This window comes from Bubalus bubalis, chromosome 8 (genome assembly GCF_019923935.1).
Source record: "Bubalus bubalis isolate 160015118507 breed Murrah chromosome 8, NDDB_SH_1, whole genome shotgun sequence".
Lineage (NCBI taxonomy): Eukaryota > Metazoa > Chordata > Mammalia > Artiodactyla > Bovidae > Bubalus > Bubalus bubalis.
In genome coordinates this window covers 104,343,125-104,364,744 of record NC_059164.1, presented here as the reverse complement: position 1 = coordinate 104,364,744, position 21,620 = coordinate 104,343,125, and the positions used below count along the sequence as shown (strand labels likewise).

The 21,620-nt window shown below is 48.0% G+C and overlaps 1 protein-coding gene across 2 annotated transcripts in view; it reads left to right on the top strand.

Annotated features, from left to right (window-relative positions):
- Nucleotides 1-17,434, top strand: part of DENND11 (DENN domain containing 11) — a 42,920-nt gene extending 25,486 nt beyond the window's left edge. For both annotated transcript variants that reach the window (XM_025291676.3, XM_025291677.3), the window contains exons 4-9: nt 5,592-5,745; nt 11,577-11,715; nt 12,504-12,635; nt 12,746-12,896; nt 13,398-13,466; nt 15,797-17,434. In XM_025291676.3, the coding sequence (XP_025147461.1) occupies nt 5,592-5,745; nt 11,577-11,715; nt 12,504-12,635; nt 12,746-12,896; nt 13,398-13,466; nt 15,797-15,992 (841 nt within the window). In that variant the 3' untranslated portion in view covers nt 15,993-17,434. The remainder of the gene's footprint in view (nt 1-5,591; nt 5,746-11,576; nt 11,716-12,503; nt 12,636-12,745; nt 12,897-13,397; nt 13,467-15,796) is intronic.
- Nucleotides 17,435-21,620: the final 4,186 nt, after the last annotated feature.

Sequence of the window (21,620 nt, the reverse complement as noted above, 5' to 3'; positions counted from 1 at the left end):
CTTCAGGAAAACCAGTTATGCTCAGGTTTTCTTACCATTGTCCTACGTATTTTTCATTTTGATGGTTTAAGAAAATTATTTATTCACCTTTGGCTGCACTGGGTCTTCTTTGCTGCACGTGGGCTTTCTCTCGTTGCGGCAAGCAGGGGCTACGCGGGTTGTGGTGCACGGGCTTCTCATTGCGGTGGCTTCTCTTGTCGAGGGGCACAGGCTCTCGGGTGTGAGGGTTTTAGTAGCTGTGGCACGTGGGCTCCGAAGCTGTGGCTCGCAGGCTCTAGAGCACAGGCTCTGCAGTCGTGGTACACGGGCTTAGTTGCTACATGGCATATGGGATTTTCCCGGATCAGGGACCAAACCCGTGTCCCCTGCATTGGCAGACGGATTCATAATGACTGGGCCACCAGGGGAGTCCCTGATGGTTATTCTAATAGCTCTCGAATGTTAGAGCTCTCCCATTAATCTACTCCATTATTCCCTGTGCTTGAGCGTTGGCGTGTTTCTAATTTTTTTTAACTGTTCCTCTGCATTTTGGAGCGGTGATATATTTTTCTGTATTTGAAATATTTCCTCAGTTTTGTGTCTCAGAAGTAATACTGAGGAAAAGAACATTTTTATTGGGATCTTGACACTTTTAAAAATTTATTACTCCTTTTGAAAAATTAATTTCCCAAGGAGGCAATACATTCTCATGGTTCAAAAGCCCAAAATTTTAAGGAAGTATTATGTTAGTTAGAGTCCTGGCTAAATGGTGGTAACAGAGGCCCTGAAATACTCTGGTTCAAATAAGACAGAAGATTCTTCTCCATGGAATGGCCTAGAAGTAGGCAGGTGGTCAGGGTGGGCAGCCTGCTGTTCCCACAATCATTCGGGGCCCACACTGCTTCTCTTATTATGCTGCCAGATCCTAGGAGAGATTTTTGTGTTCTCAGATGTCCTTCTCACCTGTTCAGAGCTGCTCACCACATCTAGGCCTGCACTGCAGCCCACAGGTAGGAGGGAAAAGCCAGAAGTTCCATATGTAACTTCTCATAACCCACGGTCAAGTCTTCAGTCACAAAGACGCACCTGACAGCAAAGGACACCGGGGAGGGTCGTCTCTAATCGGGTGGCCTCGTGACTGGTTAAAACTGGGGGCTCCTTTTCTGTATAGGAAGAAAAATGGTTTTAGGGGAAATTTTAGCAGCCTCTGCTTCAATTTGCCCCCCTGGCAACCCCAGGATCTGTGTGTACTCTTCTTCCCACACACAGAGCACCTTCCTCCCATCCCGAGACATCAGAGTCTTATCCAGTTAACGTTGGCATCTAAAATCTAAGGTTTCTGTGTGATATGAGGCAATCAGGACGTGGTTCCTCTTATTCATAAAAGCTGTGAGAGAACAGTCAAGTCCTCCACTCCCCACCTCCCAAATGCAACATAGAAAATAGAGTAGGAGCCATAATACAAACTCCTGTTTGAAAAAGGAGAATGAGAAATACGAGCGGTCATTAGATCATAACGATAATGGAATTCTGCCCAGCAGGGATGGCAAAGACGTCTGGTAGTCACAGAGCAGGAGCTCCTGGCTATACCTTGGTTCTCTCACTAGAATCCCCTTGTCCATTTTCCTCCATGGCTGTCCGCTTTGCCTTCTAGGGGATTCTGTATCTGTTTCGCACTGTTACTGCTTTTAAATCGAGCCTGGAGAATCCCATGGACAGAGGAGCCTGGTGGGCTACAGTCCACGGGGTCACGAAGAGCTGGACACAACTGAAGTGACAGAGCACAGCACATAAGCATTTCAGTGTATAGATGTATCACAATTTAACCGTTTCACTGTTTTATTTTTAAGATTTTTTTTTTTTGATGTGGACTATTTTTATAGTCTTTACTGAATTTGTTACAATGTTCTCTTTTATGTTTTGGTTTTTGGAGAGTCATGTGGGATCTGAGTTCCCCCACCAGGGATCGAGCCCACACGCTCTGCACTGGAAGGTTAAGTCTTAACCCCTGGACCACCAGGGAAGTCCCTGTTTCACTGTTTTTGGGCTTTTAGGTTGTTCTTATTTTTCACCCCCATGAACATGAATATCTTTATGAACAAATGATTGTTCGTATCCACATACAGATCTTTAGGCCTTGATCCTGGAAATGGAATCATTGGGTTGGAGGGCACATCCAGGGTATGCAGTTTTTACACAAATTTCAAGTGACCTTTCAGAAAGATAGTACTGCACCAGCGATGAACGGGAGTGCCTGTTTTTCTGTACTTGCAAGGGCAGAAGACAGAGTGGTTCAGACCGGTCATAGTGTCAGGAGTGAAGAAGTGTCACTGCTGTGCAGAGGTATCCCTGATGCTTACACTGGGCGCATGATGGCCCGGTGTGCTGGGGGAAGGCAGGGTTAGTCGCAGTGAGTGTCGGTGTGGCCGTACAGCCTATGCCATGTTAGTGAAGGGGCTGTGGGCTTAAGCAGCAACCCAGTGTCTCTGGTTCTTGAGAAGAATCCTTGATGTGGCCCAGAACCGCAGCTCAGATTAGTAGCACAGACTGCCGGTTACTGTCTCATTTTTATGTTGTCATGTCTCATGGGCAGTTCCCATGGACGCTTGGCCTGTGCTGCTTCATCTCTGCATCGTATAGATCACCCTCCTGAATCATCTTTGAAACCCAGCTTATCATCTAAACTCTCAGGCTTGTTTTAGTACTTTTTGGTTTATCTTGGTGTTACGGTTTGATAATCATTCTTGCTCATTGGCAAAATCTATGTTGTGTTTAGATTTTGAGGCCTTCATAAAACGGCTGTTTAACACGTATCTGGGAACTGCCAATTTATATGTATGTCTGTGTCTGTTTCCATACTCCATCTCATTGCTTCATTCTGTTCCATCAGCCAGCGGTATCTTAGGCTGTCAGAGGAGAGGATTCTGAAACTACCTTTTAGTGTAAGAGATTCTAACTTCGTAGTGAGCTTTTCTTTAGACTCTTGGTTTAAGTATAGAGTTTAATGGAGTCAAACAGGTAAGACTGTTAATTGAGAAGCAAATCAGCGAACAGTGAACCTAGAAAATATAGCCAAGATAATAGTATTAAAAATACAACAAAATGCTTCCCACTGTTCCTTTTAAGGAAATTAGGTCCTAATAAAAATACCCTTGAACTTAATTGTCTACATGCTATTTTGTAGTAATCAAGCTTTTGTCTCTTTGACATATCCTTGAAGGGTGTCTAAAGTCTGCCATCTTCTCAGAATAGCTGGACACAGCGTGGCTTTCATGGATTTCCCGTCTAGACTGTGAACATTTGTAAGAGTGAAAGAAAGGATTATAGGGACTTCCCTGGTGGTCCAGTGGTTAAGATTCCACACTTCCAATGCAGGAGGTGTGGGTTTGATCCCTGGCCAGGGAACTAGATCTGACATGCTGTGCAGCACAATAAAAGAAAACCAGAAATAATTATAAGCACACACACCCTCAGAGTCATTTATTATTACATCACACAACTGCTTCCTGTGCAAAGGTTAAAGTGTAGGAACCTCCCAAGTAGAGAGTTATCACTCAGAGGAGTTTATTTTAGTAATGAATTTTGGGGGTATACTTGATGATTTTTTTTTTTTTTTTGGTTTTTAAAATGTAAATTTGCCTAAAGGTCTCTTCCAGGGCTTGCCCTGAATCTTCCTGTTTCCCCACTGTTTCCAAGCCTTCCCTGTGCGCCTGCTACACTCTGCCCATATGCTCAGGAGGAAGGAACCTAGTTTTTTGTGTGCTGTGCTCAGTCCCTCAGTCATGCCTGACTGTTTGCAACCCTGTGGACTGTAGCCCGCCAGGCTCCTCTGTCCGTGGGATTTCCTAGGCAAGAATAGTGGAGTGGGTTGCCATTTCCTCCTCGAGGGCACCTTCCCACCTAGGAATCAAACCCATGTCTCCTGCACTGGCAGGCAGATTCTTTACCACTGAGTCACTTGGGAAGCCCACCAGGTGTTCCATAAGAAGCTGAAATATATCACAAACTGTCCTGGGCATTTTTTCTACTCAGCTCCATTTACACCTCACTATCATATTGAGGTGGTACTGCTATCTACGGGAAGAAAAGCAGATTTTGGAAAGTTCAGTAATGTCACTGAGCTCTCACAGTGACAAAGTGGCAGCGGTAGCCTTGACATCAGGAGCGGTTGGTCCCTCTGGAGCAGGGATGGGTGGGGCACAGCAGGGTGCCTGGTGGACAGTGCGGATCTTGAATCTGAGCGTTGCGTGACGGCGTTTGGGCGAAGCCAGCAGCGACAGGCTGGGGGCATTGCCCTCCAGTCATCATTGTGCCAGGGCCAGCTGTAATTAGGGAAGCCTCCGCTGGCGCAGTAAAGCTCTATTTTGATTCTCTTTCATTGTAGTATGATGGAAATTGTACAGTTCTAAGGTAATTTAAATGGACTAAAAAAGTTTTAGTTTTTTTTTTCCCCCTTCTGTTCGTGTCCTAAGGCTGCTGTAACAAAGTACCACAAACTAGGTGATGACTGAGAACAACAGAAATGTATTGTCCAACAGTTCTGGAAGCTGGAAGTCTAAAATCAAGGTGTCAGCAGACTTGTTTTTTTCCCAGGGCTCTGAGAGAGAAGCTGGTGGTTGCTCCTCTCCTGGCTTCCAACAGTCTTGGCTGTTCCTGGCTTGTAGATTTATCACTCCGACCCTTCACTTGCACACAGGTTCTTGTGTGTGTCTGTGCATCCAGATTTCCCCTTTTACAAAGATACCGGTTGGGACTTTCCTGGTGGTCCAGTCATTAAGATGCCACACTCCCACTGATGGGGGCACAGGTTTGATCTGTAGTTGGGGCACTAAGATCCCGTATGCAGCGCAGTGTGGCCAAAAAATAAAAACCAAAGCCACCAGTCATACTAGATTCTGACCATATTTTAAATTCAGCCTCTATTACACTTTCAGTAAACATAGTGCCTAAATGGTACCCATGGTCCTCCTGTGCTTGACCCCAAGGCAGGATTGGATTCTCCATTAACCAAATGGTCCAGGGCCTTAATGTAGCTTCCTTGGCTTTGGGATCAGTTGACAGAATTACCCACAGACAAGTCTCCTTGTGCAGGATGGGGTTGGGGGAGAAGAGGTCTTGTGCTCTTTATTACTTGGTTCAAACATAAGCCCTCATGACCTCCAGTAGTTGTTTTCCATTATGTGAGATGCTGAAGAGTACGCTTCTTCTTATTCTTTCACAACAGCAAAGCAAGAAGACACACTTGCTTTCTAAACAAAGACAAACTTGCTTTGAAGCATCTGTGGTCTTCCAGGTTTCCCCTTCTCATCACCAACAGCCATTCTCTGGGAAGCATGCTTCGCTCCAGAACAATGGACATTAGTTAATAATAGTCTGTTAATTCCTCCTGTTTCCCATGAGAAGGAGCTTGTGTCCACAGCACTGTCGGGGAGTTTCAGAGCCTATCTTAGAGCTTTTGCTAAGGAACTTGTAACATCAAAGGAAGTGTCCTAGGCAGCCTCTGGAAGGGAGGCTTTTAGTTTATCCAGGCTTGTATTGCTGCCCCTGGGGCCGGGGAGTGAGTGGCAGGGCTGTGGTCCGAGCTGTTCTCACTGTGCGCGTGTCTCGTGCAGACATCAGCTGGAGACCCCGGGTCATTACTCTCACCTGGCTGCCTTCTATGAGGACAAGAAGGGGGTGCTCCACGCCGGTCCGGGGAGAGGTGGCAGCCTGCCCCCCGTCTACTGGCTGCCTTCCATCCACCGATACATGTACCCCGAGATGAAGGTAGGTCAGCCAAAGTCTCACGCAGTCCTGGGCTTGGGTCTGGGGACAGTAGTTGCTGATTGTTGTTTTCATGAATAAGGAAATTTGTGTCTTGGGCTAACACCCAAAGTCTGCTTTTGATAGAATAGAATTGTAACCTCAGCATTTGGTTCTTATTTAAAACATAAGGCAGGTTATCTTAACATGCTTTCTAATACTTCCGTAATGGCGGTGCAGAGCCACATGGAGGGCCCAGTTGTGGTGACTCCTGGGGTGACGCGTGGATCTGATTCTCGTGATTGTTTCGGTTTTAAAGGCAGACATGTGAACTAAAAATGAAGCATTTCCACAGTTGAGATATTTCTTAGTTACTGTATTTTTTATATTACTTTATTGTGTATTTTTTCTGAATTACTTTGTACTAGAATATGTTTATTTACCATTAACCAAAGACCCAAGCAAGCAGTAGGAGGGTACAAAGAGCCTCCCCCTTTCCCTCCTCTCCCAGCTCTGCCCTCCCCCTCCTCATCCCCCTCCTCCTCCCTCCCCCTCTTCCCTCCCCCTCCTCCCTCCCCCTCTTCTTCCCCTTCCTCCTCCTCCATCCCCCTCCTCTTCCACCTCCTCGTCCTCCTCCATCCCCCTCCTCCTCTAGCCCCCTCCTCCTCCATCCTCCTCCTCCTCCCCCTCCTGCTCCTTCCCCTCCTCCTCCATCCCGCTCCTCCTCCTCCATCTCCCTCCTCCTCCATCCCTTCCTCCTCTTCCATCCCCTCCTCCTCTTCCTCCATTCCCCTCCTCCTCTCCATCCCCCTCCTCTCCATCCCCCTCCTCTTCCTCCACCCCCCTCCTCCTCCATCCCCCTCCTCCTCCATCCCCCTCCTCCCCCCTCTCCATCTTCCACCCCTCTCCTCCTCTAACCCCCTCCCTCCCCCTCCTCCCTCCCCCCTCACCTTCTCCCCTCCCCATCTTCTACCCCCTCTCCTCCTCTAACCCCCTCCCTCCTCCTCCACCCCATCTTCCTCCTCCATCCCCTCTCCCCTCCCCTACAGGTGGCCACAAGATACTTCAGTGGAAATTTCAGGCTCCCTGGTAGAGAAATTATACCGTGACTTTGAGAGGACTCTGAGAAGGTATCTTGGAAGAGGCATTTGAGGTATTTAACTAGGCGAAAGTGAGGGATGCTAACTCCAGGCTGAGAGAAGGCATGAGCCACAGTGGGGGCCATGGTCCAGGACTCTGTCAGCACCTTCTGTGAGTTAGACGTTCTGCTGACTCTTTATCTGTATCTGTTGCAGCACTCTTTAAAGTGGATTTTTTTTTTAATCCATGTTTTACAGATAAACCAACTGAGGTTTTTAAAGGTTCAGTGACTTGCTTAAGGCCTTACAACTAGTAGGAGATAGAGCCAGGATATTAACACAGGCCTGGTGCCAAGGCCAGTGCTCAGTCCTCCCGCTCCATTGCCTGTGGGGATGTGCATGAGAAACAACAGGGCGAGTTCATGGGCATGAGAAGACTGGTTTGACTGTGACGAATATCAGTGTCATCTGGCCAGGAGAAAAGAGTGGAAAAATAGGTTGCAATCAGATTGAAAAGAACCTTAACTGTTACCCATGGTATTTGAACCTGAATAAGTACCAGTTAGGGTCTCGTTAGGAAAACACAAACTATGCCAGGTATTTCAGACTGATTCAATACAGAGAATCAGTAATACAGGAATTGGAAAACCAAAGTCACAGAGAGGTAACAGAATAACCTAAACACTAGAAATACAGACAGTGGTTACCACCCTATATTAGTTATCTGTTGCTGCATCACAAGTTGCCCTCAAATTAATGGTTTAAAACAGTAAAACTTGCTCAGTCGTGTCCGACTCTTTGTGACCCCATGGACTATACAGTCCATGGAATTCTCCAGGCCAGAATACTGGAGTGGGCAGCCTTTCCCTTCTCCGGGGGATCTTCCCAACCCAGGGATCGAACCCAGGTCTCCCACATCGCAGGCAGATTCTTTACCAGCTGAGCCACATCTCTCAGTTTCTGTGAGTCAGGGATCCAGGCTTTGCTGGGCCCTCTGCAAGACTGCAGTCAAGGTGTCCCTCATGGTTGGGGGCTTATCTGACAGCTCGACTGGGGGAATATCCACTTGTGAGTTCACATGGTTGTTGGGAGGATTGAGTTCCTTGAGGCCTGTTGGACTGAGAGCCTTGCTGACTTTTTTAGTGCCTACGGCAACAAACAAACACGTTGGGTCTCTTCAACATGATGGTTTCCTTCATCAAAACCAACCCGTGAAAAAGTCTGCTGGCAAGGTGGAGGTCACAATCTGTTGTATTAATTGTGGAAGTCACAGTGCTGTAGTGTTGCCATGTTCTGGTGGTTAAAAGCAAGTTACTCAAGAGGAAAAGAGGATTGCATAGATAGGCAGTAGATAACAAATGAGTGGGGGAGGGGTTGGTGGTGTACCTGGGCTTCCTGCCATGCATTCCCGGGGCTGGAGTAAGAAAGAGGGGAAAGTGACAGGAAGTGACATCTGAACTGCAGGAGCTCGGAGGAGGGGCTCTGCGGAGGTGGTTCTCAGACCACTTAGGGAGGCACCGTGCACCTGGGCATGGTGTGGGCAGGGTTTGCCTAGGGCCAGGGATGCCAGGAATAGCTGGAGTCTAGAATGGAGGTGTCCTCTGCCCCTGGAGAAATACCAGCGGAAGCTGGACCCTGAAACTAGAAGCTTCCTCCTGCCCTCCAGTCTCCAGTCACTGCACCCCATTGGTAGAACCTAACAGGTAGCCACGGGCATAAGAGTCTAGGAAATGTAGTTTGAAGATTTCCTGGGCATGTGCTGCGAGGCAATAACTAAGAAGCTGTCAGAGGATCATTAGGGCAGTTCTGGGCCTGTATTGATGAAAACCTACTTTCTTTCTCTTCACTCCTAACTCTGACCCCCTTTTTCCTTCTGAGTTCAAGGCTGTCTCCAAACCCACAGGGAGGTGACCAGCATCTGACCTGGCTGCCCTGTATTCCTCTCCCCAAGATGCCAAGAAGGGGACCAGAGGTAGAAAAAGTGAAATCGCCTCTTTTTCGCCTTATTGTGGGCAGCTCATTAGCAGACATGTTAAACCCTGGGAGATGCAGGGAAAAGGGTATTAATAGGTTGCAGGTAGAAATGTGAACAGTCTTCTTTTAAAAAAACAATTTGTTAGTGCCTTATTAAAATTAAAAATATTGCACCCTTTGATCTGATAGTCCCACTCCTTAGGATCTGTCTTCTCTCTGTTAACCACCAGCGTGTCATGATGTCTGTATGAGCGTGTTTAATTCAATATTGTTCAGAGTGGCAGACAAATAGAACACTCCGTATATTACACAGCCATTTGGAGTAATGAATTAGAGCATAACTAGTGGACGAGGGATGCTCTACTAGGAAGTACTGTGAGAGAATAGCAAAGAGCTGAAAACTGTATGTGATGTTATCACTTCTGTAAAATAATCACTACCTTGGGTATGTACAAACATGTAGATATATTCATATATGAACATATATACATATATGTATCCACATACATATATGTATCCATGTCCACATACATATATGAACGTGGGAAAAAAACATGGATGGTTGTGATGTAGGTTATTAACACATATTACCTTGGGGTGAGGTGGGTTTGGAGGGACACTGCTTGTATATGTAAAAGAGGAAAAGACTAGGGGGGGAAATGACAGTACTAATGAACATGGTATATTTGATAGCCTATTCAAATATATCACATATGTGTACATACGAAGAAATTGTTATGTAACCTTTCTATTGAAATATAACATTTGTTGCAACTGGTTGAAAAGCTGTAAGTTTATAGGTCAATGAATATTTTTACAAAGTGAACAGATATATAAAGAAAATTTTAAAATAAATTTATAAAGTAGAGGTCAGATCTTAGAGGGAAGGAAAAACCTGGAAGGTGAGAGGAAGGCAGGATTGATGGAGACCTCTCTGAGAGGCCCAACAGCAGCTAGTAAATGCTCCCCCAGGGAAATAAGGAACTGAGAGAGAAGTCGGGGGACTGAGCCCCAGGAGTGGATGGATTTCCTAGGGGGATGAAGGTGGAAGGTGAGGGATGAAGTGTGAATCCGAGGGACCTACCAGCGACAGTTAGGGAGTAAGAAGAGGATGGGGTGCCTGACATGAAAAGTTGGAGGGAAACCTAAAAGTAGGAACTGTTCAAGTCCAGAAAAGGTTCTCTGTAAAAGCTCCAAGGCCAGAGAAGGGAAATGTGTTGAGGTGAAAGCACAGAAGTCTGTTGTATCGTGTAGTCGGGGTGCAGCCTAGGGCCACGTCTCAGCAGCTGGGCTGCTGCCCGTTTGCCCTGGCACAGGCCCTGCCCAGTCCCCCAGCTGCTTGTTCCCAGAAAGCAGCTTGTTCTCATACCTCAGGGCCTTTGTGCGCCTTCCTGCAGCCCCCTGACCCTCTTTACTCACAACTCTCATCAGGCTGGTGTTTAAGCACTTGTGTGCCTGCTTCTTCCACTGGCTTGTAAACTACACACTTTGTCCTGGAAGTGACCTTCCAAAACATTCACAATGCGCTCGGCTTGAAGCCTGGTGTCTTGTCAGTGACAGTTGTGTCATGTGGCTTTCCCATGTGCCAAGCGTTGCACACGACTTTTCTCAAGTGGTCCTTCTAGCCATATGAGGGATGTGATGGAATATCCCCATTTTACAGGTAAAGAAAGTGAACCAGAAACGTGGGCTGGCTTTCCTGAGGTCTCCCTGTCAGTAAAGGCCAGAGCAGAACCCCGGCCTCCGACTTCCCCTGGGTTAGACAGAGCTCATGCAGTTGCTCCTGGAATATGTCTTAGCTCCTCTGCACGCCTGGGAGGCGACCCTCAGAGTTGAGAGGGGCCCTGGCATCCAGCACTGAGAGGAGGCAGGGGTGGAGTTGGGACGAGGAGGTGGAGTTAGGTATGGGGATGGGGTTATGTGCAGGGGGTGGGGTTATGTGTAGGTGAGTGGGGTTAGGTGCAAGGGTGGAGTTAGGTGCAGGGGGTGGAATTAGATGCAAAGGGTGGGGTTAGGCACAGGGAGGTGGGGTTTAGGTGCAGGGGGTGGAATTAGGTGCAAAGGGTGGGGTTAGGCACAGGGAGGTGGGGTTTAGGTGCAGGGGGTGGAGTTAGGTGCAGAGGGCGGGGTTAGGTACAGGGGGTGGGGTTAGGTGCGAGGGTGGAGTTAGGTGCAGAGGGCGGGGTTAGGGTGCAGGCGGGTGGGGCTAGGTGCAAGGGTGGAGTTAGGTGCAGGGGGGTGGGGTTAGGTGCAAGGGTGGAGTTAGGTGCAGGGGGGTGGGGATAGGTGCTGGAATGGGGTTAGGTGCTTGGAGTCCTTGTGCCAGTGGGGTAACCTGTAATCTATTCCCACATGTCACCTCCCACGGGAGCTGGTTCCCTGTATATTTGAGGTTTCACCTAGGACAGTTAGTTCATCCTTTCCTTCCTCCCTGTTCTTAGTCACTTTGGGAGCTGAATGGTCTCACTAAGGTGTGCGTCATCCCGGAGAGACTCAAATATTACAGTCCAGCTTCTCTTCCTCTGCACCGCTTCCCCAGATGAAGTAGTTAATGATCCTAAACTCTCACTTCGGTGCATTCGGGGAGCTGCTAAATGATAAAATTCTAGTTTAAAGATAAGACTTTCAAAGTGAAAAATACCGTTTTATGTAGAAGTACCCATCCCTTAGTGTATCTGTTTAGTTATACCTTGGGTCATTTTTGGTGGGGTAGTTAGCACACACTTATATTGCATATTTTTCACAATATTTCTAACAAGTTATTCCTCCCTCCCCCTCACCCACCTCTGTTAATTTTTTCAGATAACACACCCGGCTGGCTGCATGTCTCAGTTTATTAAGTTCTTTGGCGAACAGATCCTCATCCTTTGGAAATTTGCCTTACTTCGAAAGCGCATTTTGATATTTTCTCCCCCTCCAGTGGGCGTTGTATGCTATAGAGGTAACTAGAAGCCAAGGTCAGGGACTCTGCCCAGCTCCCTGCGACAGAAACTGCCCCATTCTTTCCATTGTTGACCAAGGTCAGAGGGATTGATCCGTATCAGGGGCTCACTGCTTTGAAGCCCTGGAGGACCGCGGTTGGATTGATATCATAGAATGTGGACTCCGGCAATAGGGAAGATGGATCGGGTGGCAGATGAGAGAAGGGCCTGGATTAAAGCAGAGAGGATGGATTCCAGATATAAAAAGAGAAAGCTGGCAGAGGCTGGTGTCAGATTGGGTTGTAAGGTTCTGATGTGTGTGAGAGGTCAGGGCGGAAGAGTCTAGGATGACAAGGACGGTGGGGGGTGGTGTGATAGAGTCCACTTGGACACTACATGTGTGTGGTGCTCTGAGACCTCGAGGTGGACGCTAGGCAGTGGTCTAGTTAGGTCAGGACCTTGGGGGGCAGCCCGGGCTGTCTGTGCCAACACTTGGAGAGAGTGTGAATCAGGAGGGATGTGTCAGCTTGGAAGATGCTGGCCCGGGGAGGTGAGCCAGAGGAAGAGGAAGACAGAGGGGGCTGAGGGGCACAGACAGAAGAGGGGAGGGGACCAGGAGAGGCAGGGGTTGCCGTGGGCAAGGGTTCTGAGAAGGGGGAAGGTCACCGGTACCACATCCTAAGCAAGATCTCCTGAGAGAGACTGACCCGTGTCTGAACGGAGACCCTAGTGATGCTGGCAGCCTGGGAGGTAGGGGGGCAGGCTGGGAGGGGGACCCCGGGCGCCCTCACCTCCGCTGTCCCGCCAGTGTACTGCTGCTGCTGCCTGGCCAACGTCTCCCTGCCTGGCATTGGGGGCACCGTGCCCGAGTCCAAGCCTTTCTTCTACGTGAACGTGGCCGACATCGAGACCCTGGAGGTAGAGGTGTCTTATGTGGCCTGTGAGTACGGGGCCCGCCCATCCCTGGCACCCCCGCCTCCCCGGGGGCCCTGGTTCCCTGTAGGGCCACCCTGCGGGAGGTCCCCACCTCCTGAACCCCGGCTCCCGCAGGCACCACGGAGAAGATTTTCGAGGAGAAGCGGGAGCTCTACGACGTCTACGTGGACAACCAGAACGTGAAGACGCACCACGACCACCTGCAGCCGCTGCTGAAGATCAACAGCGCCGACCGGGAGAAGTACCGGCGGCTCAACGAGCAGAGGTGAGGCTGGGGGAAGGGGAGCCGCCCCTGTCCAGACATCCGAGGGGCTCTGGTCCAGCCCCGCTGCCTGCCGCCCCTTCCCTCTGTGCACATTTTTTGCCCATCTGCCCAGGGAGCGGGGGTTGAGGAAGCTCCCCACCTATACTGATGGGCAGCAGGCATGCCTGGGCTGACTCTAGAATCTGTGAAGCCCGGAACAGCACGCTGGTATCAGGGGTGGGATAAATGGCTTCATGGCCTCACTCCAATTGTATGACAATTAGGAAAGGCTGTCCCTCGTCCTGGATTACCCAGGGCCAGGCCCAGCCCTGGACTCCAAGCCCTGTGCTGCCCCTTCTCTCCCTGCCTTTGGCCGGGGCAGCGATGGGGGTGTTGCTCTGGGTTTTCAGCCTCCTTCTTGAGAGGCAGTGACCCATGCAGATGCCCACCCAGTGACCTAGCCTGGGGCCTGGGGGTCCTTGTAGCTGCGCCAGAAGCTGATGGTCGTCTCCTTCCCAACAGGCAGATGCTATTATATTCCCAGGAGGTGGAAGAAGATTACAACCCTTGTGAAGAGGACCTCTTTGTGCTGTAAGTCAGCCTGGATGGTAGTCATGGGCCTCCCTGAGGGTTCCTTAGCACTTGACGGCTTTAGCCTGGATCCCTCCTGTGTTGGGCTTCCCTGGTGGCTCAGCGGTAAAGAATCCGCTTGCCAGTGCAGGAGATGCAGGTTTGATCCCTAGGTTGGGAAAATTCCCTGCAGGAGGAACTGGCAACCCACTCCAGTATCCTTGCCTGGGAAATCCCATGGACAGAGGAGCCTGGCGAGTCAGCCTGAGCCCCGAAATGCTGTTAGGGGCACCCAGAAGAGTTCAAGAGCAGGAAAAGATTATTATGAGAAATGGGAGCCCCAGGAGTCGTCTTCCTATTGGTCATTTACACCCAGATGTCCGCTGCATACAAGCTGTCTCTCAGGATTCGGGGGCTTGTCATCCATTGCTGCCTTTGAATAGAGCACTTCCTTGTATGGAATATTATGGGATCATAAAAAACTTAACTCTTGAACTGAATGACATTTCTTTCCCCCCAGAGCAGTTGTTGGTCAGGATCAGAACCGTGCCCTCTATACCTTTAAGGCATTGATTTCATTCATAAACAGCTGTGTTTAATAGTGCCAGGTGATAAGAACAGAAATGTAATTGGACCGGAAACAGTTTTGCCAGCTTCCTGTCTTGGGATGGGGAGTAGCACTTGCAGTTAGAACTGTTTCTGCCTTTGAGCATCTGCCTGCAATGTGGGAGACCTGGGTTCAATTCCTGGGTCGGGCAGTTCCCCTGAAGAAGAAATGGCATCCCACTCCAGTACTGCCTGGAGAATCCCATGGACAGAGAAGCCTGGCAGGCTACAGTTCATGGGATCGCGAGAGTCGGACACGACTTAGCGCTGGCTTTTGATGTTGCAACAACTTTGATTCTGATCAAGTGTACTTTCTAATGCACACCTGCTGTTGAGATGTAAAAGTATCTGGGAGCTGAGCGGAGAGCTGAGCAGAGTCTCCTCAAGGCGTTTGAATCTCTGTTGAATCTGAAATTCCTCACCGCCCAAAGCTGCTTGGGGCACTGAGCACCTTGCTCTGTGGAATACAGATGAAAAGTCTAGACTGTTACGTTATCAGACCATATCTGAATACGGCTCATATATTCATATAGAACTATAAGTCAGTGACACTCAGATATGCCCTGTGCAAATTAAAACAATAAGCCATTGAAGTATTGATTTCTAACATAATTCCACAGTGGTAAGAGAACAGACTGTACGATTTCAATACCTTTGGACCATGAAATTTTTGTACCTTGTTTTATGTCCCTGAATATGTTCCAGTGTCTCCTGGTTTATAGTCTGTGGGAACTTGAATAGAATTTGTATCTTACTGTTATGTGAAAATTGTGTAAATCTTAATTACATTGAATTGGTTCTTAGTGTTTTTATGGTCTACTATATCCTTCTACTTTTCTGTCTATTCATTCTAGTAATTTTTGAGAGTTTGATATTGAAACTCCAACTAAAAATCTGAATTTACTATAAAAAGTTATCGTGATATATAGTAGAACTGTATGTAAGTTCCACATACATACAGGTACATACAGGAACTATATTTAAGCTCCACCATAGTGGAACTTTGTTCTGTATTTTCTAGGTGTCCTATAAAGCCATCTAAGGAACACAGAGTTATACACAGATGATGGTGAGCTGTGGAGAACTCTGCCTCGCTCCCCCTCCTACATTACTGCCCGCCCCCCGGGGCTGGCTTCTGACTCCCCAGTGCCTGCCCCAGTACCTCTGAGCTCCACCTGTTTTTTGTGGTTGGCTCAGGGGCTGGAGAGTCATTTTAAGAGTCCTTCTCTGTGTCGGGAAGGCTCATCTCCTGTCACTGGCTTTAATTACCCATCCAAGGCTTTGAAGGTAGATTTCAGTTTCTCACATTAAGTCTTGACCTCAGAACTGCATTATCAGGTGTCTGTCTGTTTAATCTTTCTCTTCCCTTAGGACTAAGCAGAAAGAGAGGAACACCGTTCATGGGGCCTCTCTCTACAGCTGTGTTTAAACCTCTAGTAACCTTCACGACTGAGCGACTGAACTGAACCTTCCTATAGATTTCTGGCAGTCAGGCCATCACTCACTCAGTGATTTTGCTAATCATAGAATGGCTTAACACCAGTTCTTTGCTGACCTCAGTGGCACTTGAATAACTCTTCACTTTTATCCTCTTTTCTTCTTTTAAAAGGTTATCTGACTTTTGAAACCGTTTAAATGTATAGGAAGCAAAACAGTGCAGTTTTGGTTCCCCAAGTGTGGCTTACTTGGTAAACTTTTGTGTCTTTTCTGCTCTCTCTTTCCCATGTCTTGTCTTGTGAATGCAGGTTTTTCCTTGAGCAAAACAACCGGATATTTCAGACTTTGTTGGAGGTGTCTGCCAGTCAAGACAAAACTTTGACAGCCGAGCATGCTCGGGGCATGGGTTTAGACCCCCAGGGAGACCGGAGTTTTCTTATGGACCTGCTGGAGGCCTACGGCATTGACGTCATGTTGGTCATTGACAACCCCTGTTGCCCATAAGGATGAGCTGCTATCACGCGGGGATGGCCTGATTTCTAATTGACACACAGGAGTATTTATACTTCCAACAAATGTAATTTTTGCATCTCCTTTCTTCCCTTCTTCCCAAGAGGTAAGATGAGAGCGCCTTGATTTTGGAGGTCGTTGGAAGCTACCACTTTCCGAGCTGCTGCTGGGTTCAGACTTAGGACGTATCAAGGCAGCCTCTCTCATCTCCTCATGATTGACTTGAGGTGATGGGGTGAAGGCCACCTATCACCAGTAGCTCTGGACACCCTGGATGGACTGTTGGGAAAGTCTGTCTGGTCTCTGTCATTTGATGTATCAAGAAGGAGACCACTGTCCAGTGGGGCCTTGCATATCCATCTGCCCAAAGCAGAAGCTAGACCAGATGGCCTTCCAAGGTTTTTATCAGTTCTGGGAGTCTTGTCTTGTGGTCAAATTCCCTTTCTGGTTTATTAGAGTAAATCTGTGTTTTCTCTGTTCATGTAGAGACTTCAGAATGGGACAAAGGATGTTTCTGTCACCAGGTATGAAGCTTCTCTAGACAGAGGACAGGGAGAGATGGCTTCTCAGTCAGCTGAAAACTAAAACTGTAAAAATGAAGCCTTGAAGCCTTTCTCTAAGTTAACGGTGGCCGCTCCATGTCATAGTCTTGTTTCTCTGAATCCCCTCCTGGGACGGGCTGGCACATTCCTCTGAGCTGATGTCAACAGGAATATGTACCAGTTAGGAGCCTTTATAAGCAAACTTCTCTTTAGCAGAGGCAACATTCCTCAAGCTAGGGAACTGGGACCAGAGAAGTACCAGACTTGTTAGCAGAGGCGGCAATGCCTGTACCCAGGGGAGTGGTTGGGAACCCTGTGTGTGAGTGATGAGTTGCTCTGCTGTGCTCTGGAGTGCTTGGACCTGGGATAGCTCCTGTCGGCCCTGCCTGTTCTGTTTGGCTGGAGTGTCCAGTGGGTGTCAGCCTAGGTGAGATAACCACGGTTTGTTAGAGAAGCCGGCTCCTGTGAGTCGAGCGGAGGTCTTCTGGGCCAGTTCAGGATTTTGACTTGGGGTCCTAGGTGGTCTGTGACATATAACTTCCTCCCCTTCACTGTTCCTGCCTGGCTGTGTTATTGGAATAGGTGTCTGTGTATGTGTCCGGGACCAAGTTCCAGCCAGGCTAGTGTCAGAGAGAAATAACTTTCAAATGGATGGATCATGTGTCATGTCTCGAGACTAGCTTTGTAGGGCTTATTGCTTTATTCAAAACCACTCTCACTGCAGCTCCCTGATACAGAATTCAAGATTAAAGAAGTTCACATGTGGAAATGCAGACATTGACTAATCGAGGTAGTGTCTTTTATGTAAATATATAAATAAGTTTGGGCATTGAAATGTAAACTGTACATTTTTCTCCTCTGTGGGTTTAGCCATTTCAGTAATATATTTGTTTACAGAAGAAAAAAAAGAATTCGTTTAGAAGCTGAAGCTTCACTGCCTTTTTCCTTGAAGAGTGGCCATCTCCTCTTGTTCCTGGAGAAGGAGCAGCCTTTGTAACTTGGGTCAAGTAATGGTTACTCTTAGTATTATCGGAAGGTTCAAGGCTTTCTAAGTTGGGATGGGCGGTCAGAAGTAGGGGTGGGGTAAAAGGAAAGGTCAGGTTCTCTTGGAGGACACAGGTAGGCTCTTGTTCTGTGGAACTGGGGAATTTGTTGGGCAAATACTCTTTGTAAGCCCTTCTGCTCCAGAGGGCTTCTGCATGCGAATGCTTTCGTTTCTGTGCTATTGTTAACTCCAGGCTCAGACCCACTGATGTAAAGGTAATCAGATGAAAATGAGGTTCCTGTATTTCTCTTTGAATGGCGGGCCCACGGTTCCACACCCCTTTTAATTCTGTGCACTTCTAGGCAGCCGTCCATCTGACATCCCCTGGGCTGGGAGTGGCCCTGGGAGAGGGTGCACCCATATCGCAATGCCACATCTGAAGTCGAATGCAGCCTGTGTTTGGCTGACCCCAGAGCAGAACCCCTATGCTCCCCTTCACCCCCTCCGGCTCCCCAACAGAGTCCTTTGAAGAGGATACCCTAGTGCGGTCCTTCCCTGCATTGCCAGCTTCCTGGTGAGGCCAGGAATCTAGCGCAGCGCCCTCTGCTGGGCTGAAGAGCACGCTGCTACCCTGTGTTACCCTCGTCACTGTCATCCCCAAGGAGACATGGATGGAGTTCAACTTTTGAAGGCTCCCTCCCCCTCCCCCCACCCCACCCCCCCTTCTTCCCCAATCTCTCAGGCGAGCAGCACGCCAGCATCACTTGCTGCCAGGTCTCTGAAAGGAGAATTTGTTGGCGAGGTACCAGGCAGGACTCCCTGCACAGACACAGCAGAAGCTAGAAGCCACCCAGACCTACTTTTGTGTCACTATGGAAATACTTTCAGAGAAACCATCTGCTTTTGTTTGGAAGTCACTGGAGAATGTCCTTCTCTGTCCTCTGTAGAAACAGGGCTTATTATATTACTGTGACCTTCAGGAGCAGGCTGGGAAACGCAGGTGTGGGTACTTAGATTGATGGTGACCTTCTGTCCCTATCCACTCTTAAACCTCCTCCCAAGCCTATGCCAGCTGGCTTGGTCCTTCTGGGGAACTTTAAGCCTGATCTAAAGCCAAGCTGTACATGTGTGTGTGTTCAGTCGCTCAGTCATGTCCGACTCTTTGCAACCCTGTGGAGTGTAGCCCACCAGGCTCCTGTGTCCATGGTGTTTTTCAGGCAAGAATACTGGAGTGGGTTGCCATGCCCTCCTCCAGGGGGTCTTCCTGACCCAGGGATTAAACCCCCGTCTCTTGAGTCTCCTGCACTGGCGGGTGATTCTTGACCCACTGAACCAAGCTGTGAGCCATGCCCTAAGCTGGAAACATTGCTGACTTGAGACGTGGGGGCCAATGGGTCATCACTGGATGAAGTTAGGAGAAATTCTATGCGGTCAGAGTCCTTGTGGGCCTAGAATCCAGGCTTGGAGTTTGCTGATGCCTAGTTGAATATGACAAAGTTCTGGCAAAATGGATTTTTTTCACTTGTGCAGGCTTGGCAGATGGTACTCTTCAGCCTTTGGGACAATGTCCAGTTGTCCTCTGGATTAGGACTCTTCTGAAGGAATCAGAAATGATAGGACTTATCTTTCCCCAGACCAGAAAGTATGGGCCAAATAACAGTTCTGAATTAGCTTTGGCTTTTGCTAAGCACGAAGCACCCCTTAGGCCTGGCATAGATCCCTTCTAAGGTAAGTGCCCATACAGTCCTCAGTAAGTTGTGATTGCTGTGGATTAGAAGGCTGCCTCCGTCATTCACCATGGTGTCGTGTCTTCCATTTGGCTGGAGAAGGGAAGCTGACTTCATTGATACATTGATAGAAATCATTTAGCCTAGGAATTTGCATTTATAACTTGTTTGTCCCACATGAAAAAGCAAGATGGGAAATTTAAGTATAGCACAGGGTGCAGATAATTCTCAATACCGCATGTGAAGAGTCATCGATCAGTGTAACTACCTGTTTTAGCTAGAAGATAAAGGTAAAGATAAATGAAATCATAGCTGAACCAGCTTTTCATTCTGGTGGTTATGAGGGCAAACTTGCTATTTGTCTTAATACACTGAAAGCCCTTCAAACAGAGTAAAAAAGATGAGCTTACTCACCTTTAAACCAAGGCCTTTGGGGAAGCTTTTGCAAAGGGCAGTGATGTGAAGTTTTCGTTAACCTTTTAACGGCAGTACAACAACCCTCTAGGAAGAAGGGGACCTCAGGAACTTGTTTTTGTTTTGAAATGAAACTACCCAGGTGGCGCAAGTGGCAAAGAATCCACTTGCGTCTCCCGCTAATGCAAGAGACGTGGATTTAATCCCTGGGTCAGGAAGATCCCCTGGAGAAGAAAATGGCAACCCACTCCAGTGTTCTTGTCATGGACAGAGGAGCCTGGTGAGCTACAGTCCATGGGGTTGCAAAGAGTCAGCCCTGACTCTGGCCTGCTAAATCAAAGAAGGAAAAGAAAGCACAGAGCCCAGGGAATGAACTGAGGTGCTTTCTCCCGTCCCAGGAGGATCATACTCACAGAGGTACAGGAAGGGGCAGGGTGGAGGGGGGTGCTGATGAATAAGACCAAGCGTTCAGCTTGACAATGAACTTGCCTTGGCGTGATGACAGTTCTCAACCAGGCAGGAAAGGTAGTAATATGGGGACCAGTGTGTGTTAAATGGGCTCTCACCTCCCCGGTAGGCTCCTGGCTGTGGGCCTGGACTCTGAAAGGGCCAGTCCTTGGTCTCGTCTCTGCTCTGCCTGCATGTAGCGCCCTGCGGTGAGGCTCCCGCGTGGCTGGGGTCGCCTCAGCAGGCCAGCCCACCCCTCTCCTTTCAGGAACGCCCTTTTGTGATTCAGGTGTAGGGGAAGAGGAGCTCAGGGCTCCTTTTACTCCCAAGTCATGGATGGATTTTTTAATATTCCATTTGTATTACTAATATACCTCTGTTCCCAGGAGCTACTGGAGGGCCGAGTGTGGTGGAAAAAGGCTAACTGTGAATTAAGTTAATGTTTTTCTGATAAGAAATGGAAGTTTATTTTTATATTGGTATGACTATGTGATGCATTGAGGATGCAGATGTTGAAATGGAAGAAAATATCAAAATGATAATCCTGGAAGAAATGGGCAGTATTACAATTTGGAAGCAGCTGAGACCCCCTTTTTTTGTTTTTTATTTAAATGTTCTGGTGAGTGAATAAGGACTGTCCTGTGAAATCTAACAGCCTTTTGAGGAGATCAAGTTGACAGTCCTATGAAGGATGACATACAGTCACCAACTTTAAGTAAGACTCCTGCACAAAAGGGGGTGAATGTGGCCTCTTAACTGGAGGGAGCCAGAGGTAGTTTTATAACTGTCACTTTGCTCATTTTTTTGGAGCTGGAATACAGGGGCTGTTGGATGAAATTGCACATTTAGAAAGGAAATAATTTTCTAGTACTGATGGAGAAGTAAAGCCCTGCTCTCATCTCTTTAGCATTTATTCTAGAAGCTCAGCACTGAATGGGCTTTTACAGGTAATAGGATCTCAATTCAGGAAATGTATTTAATCACCATAAACAGATGGGTACGAACCACCTCTCTTTGCCATAGAATGCCTCTTTACACTAATGGTACATCATCTATTTTGCTAAGGACAGTTGGGGGATGCGGAGGTGGGGTGTAGGGTTTTATGAACTAGCCAGAGATGATCCACAAAATGAAAAACCCACACACCGGTCACTGAGTTATCGGGTTGTCGACATATATTGTTGACATTGGAGTGAAAACTCCTTCCTTTGTCCAAATCAAAGATTGCGTTTCAGTCTAGCCCTCCAAGACCAGTGAGGAAAGCTGTAGATTCTGTGCTTTTGAGAAGACTGGGTAGGAGACCTGAGGGGTATGGGGTCGAGGAAAACAAAACTAACCTCCTTTGTACATCTCAGGCTTGTTGGCTGAATTATTTTTTTTTTTTTTTAATCGGTCTGACGAGTAAGTCTTTTCTGAAAAAGAAACTTGGGAGAAGTTCTGTGTTTTCCAAGTGTAAGATCAGCATAGCCTCCCCGTCACCTTAAATGTCAAACCCCTATTTTGATGA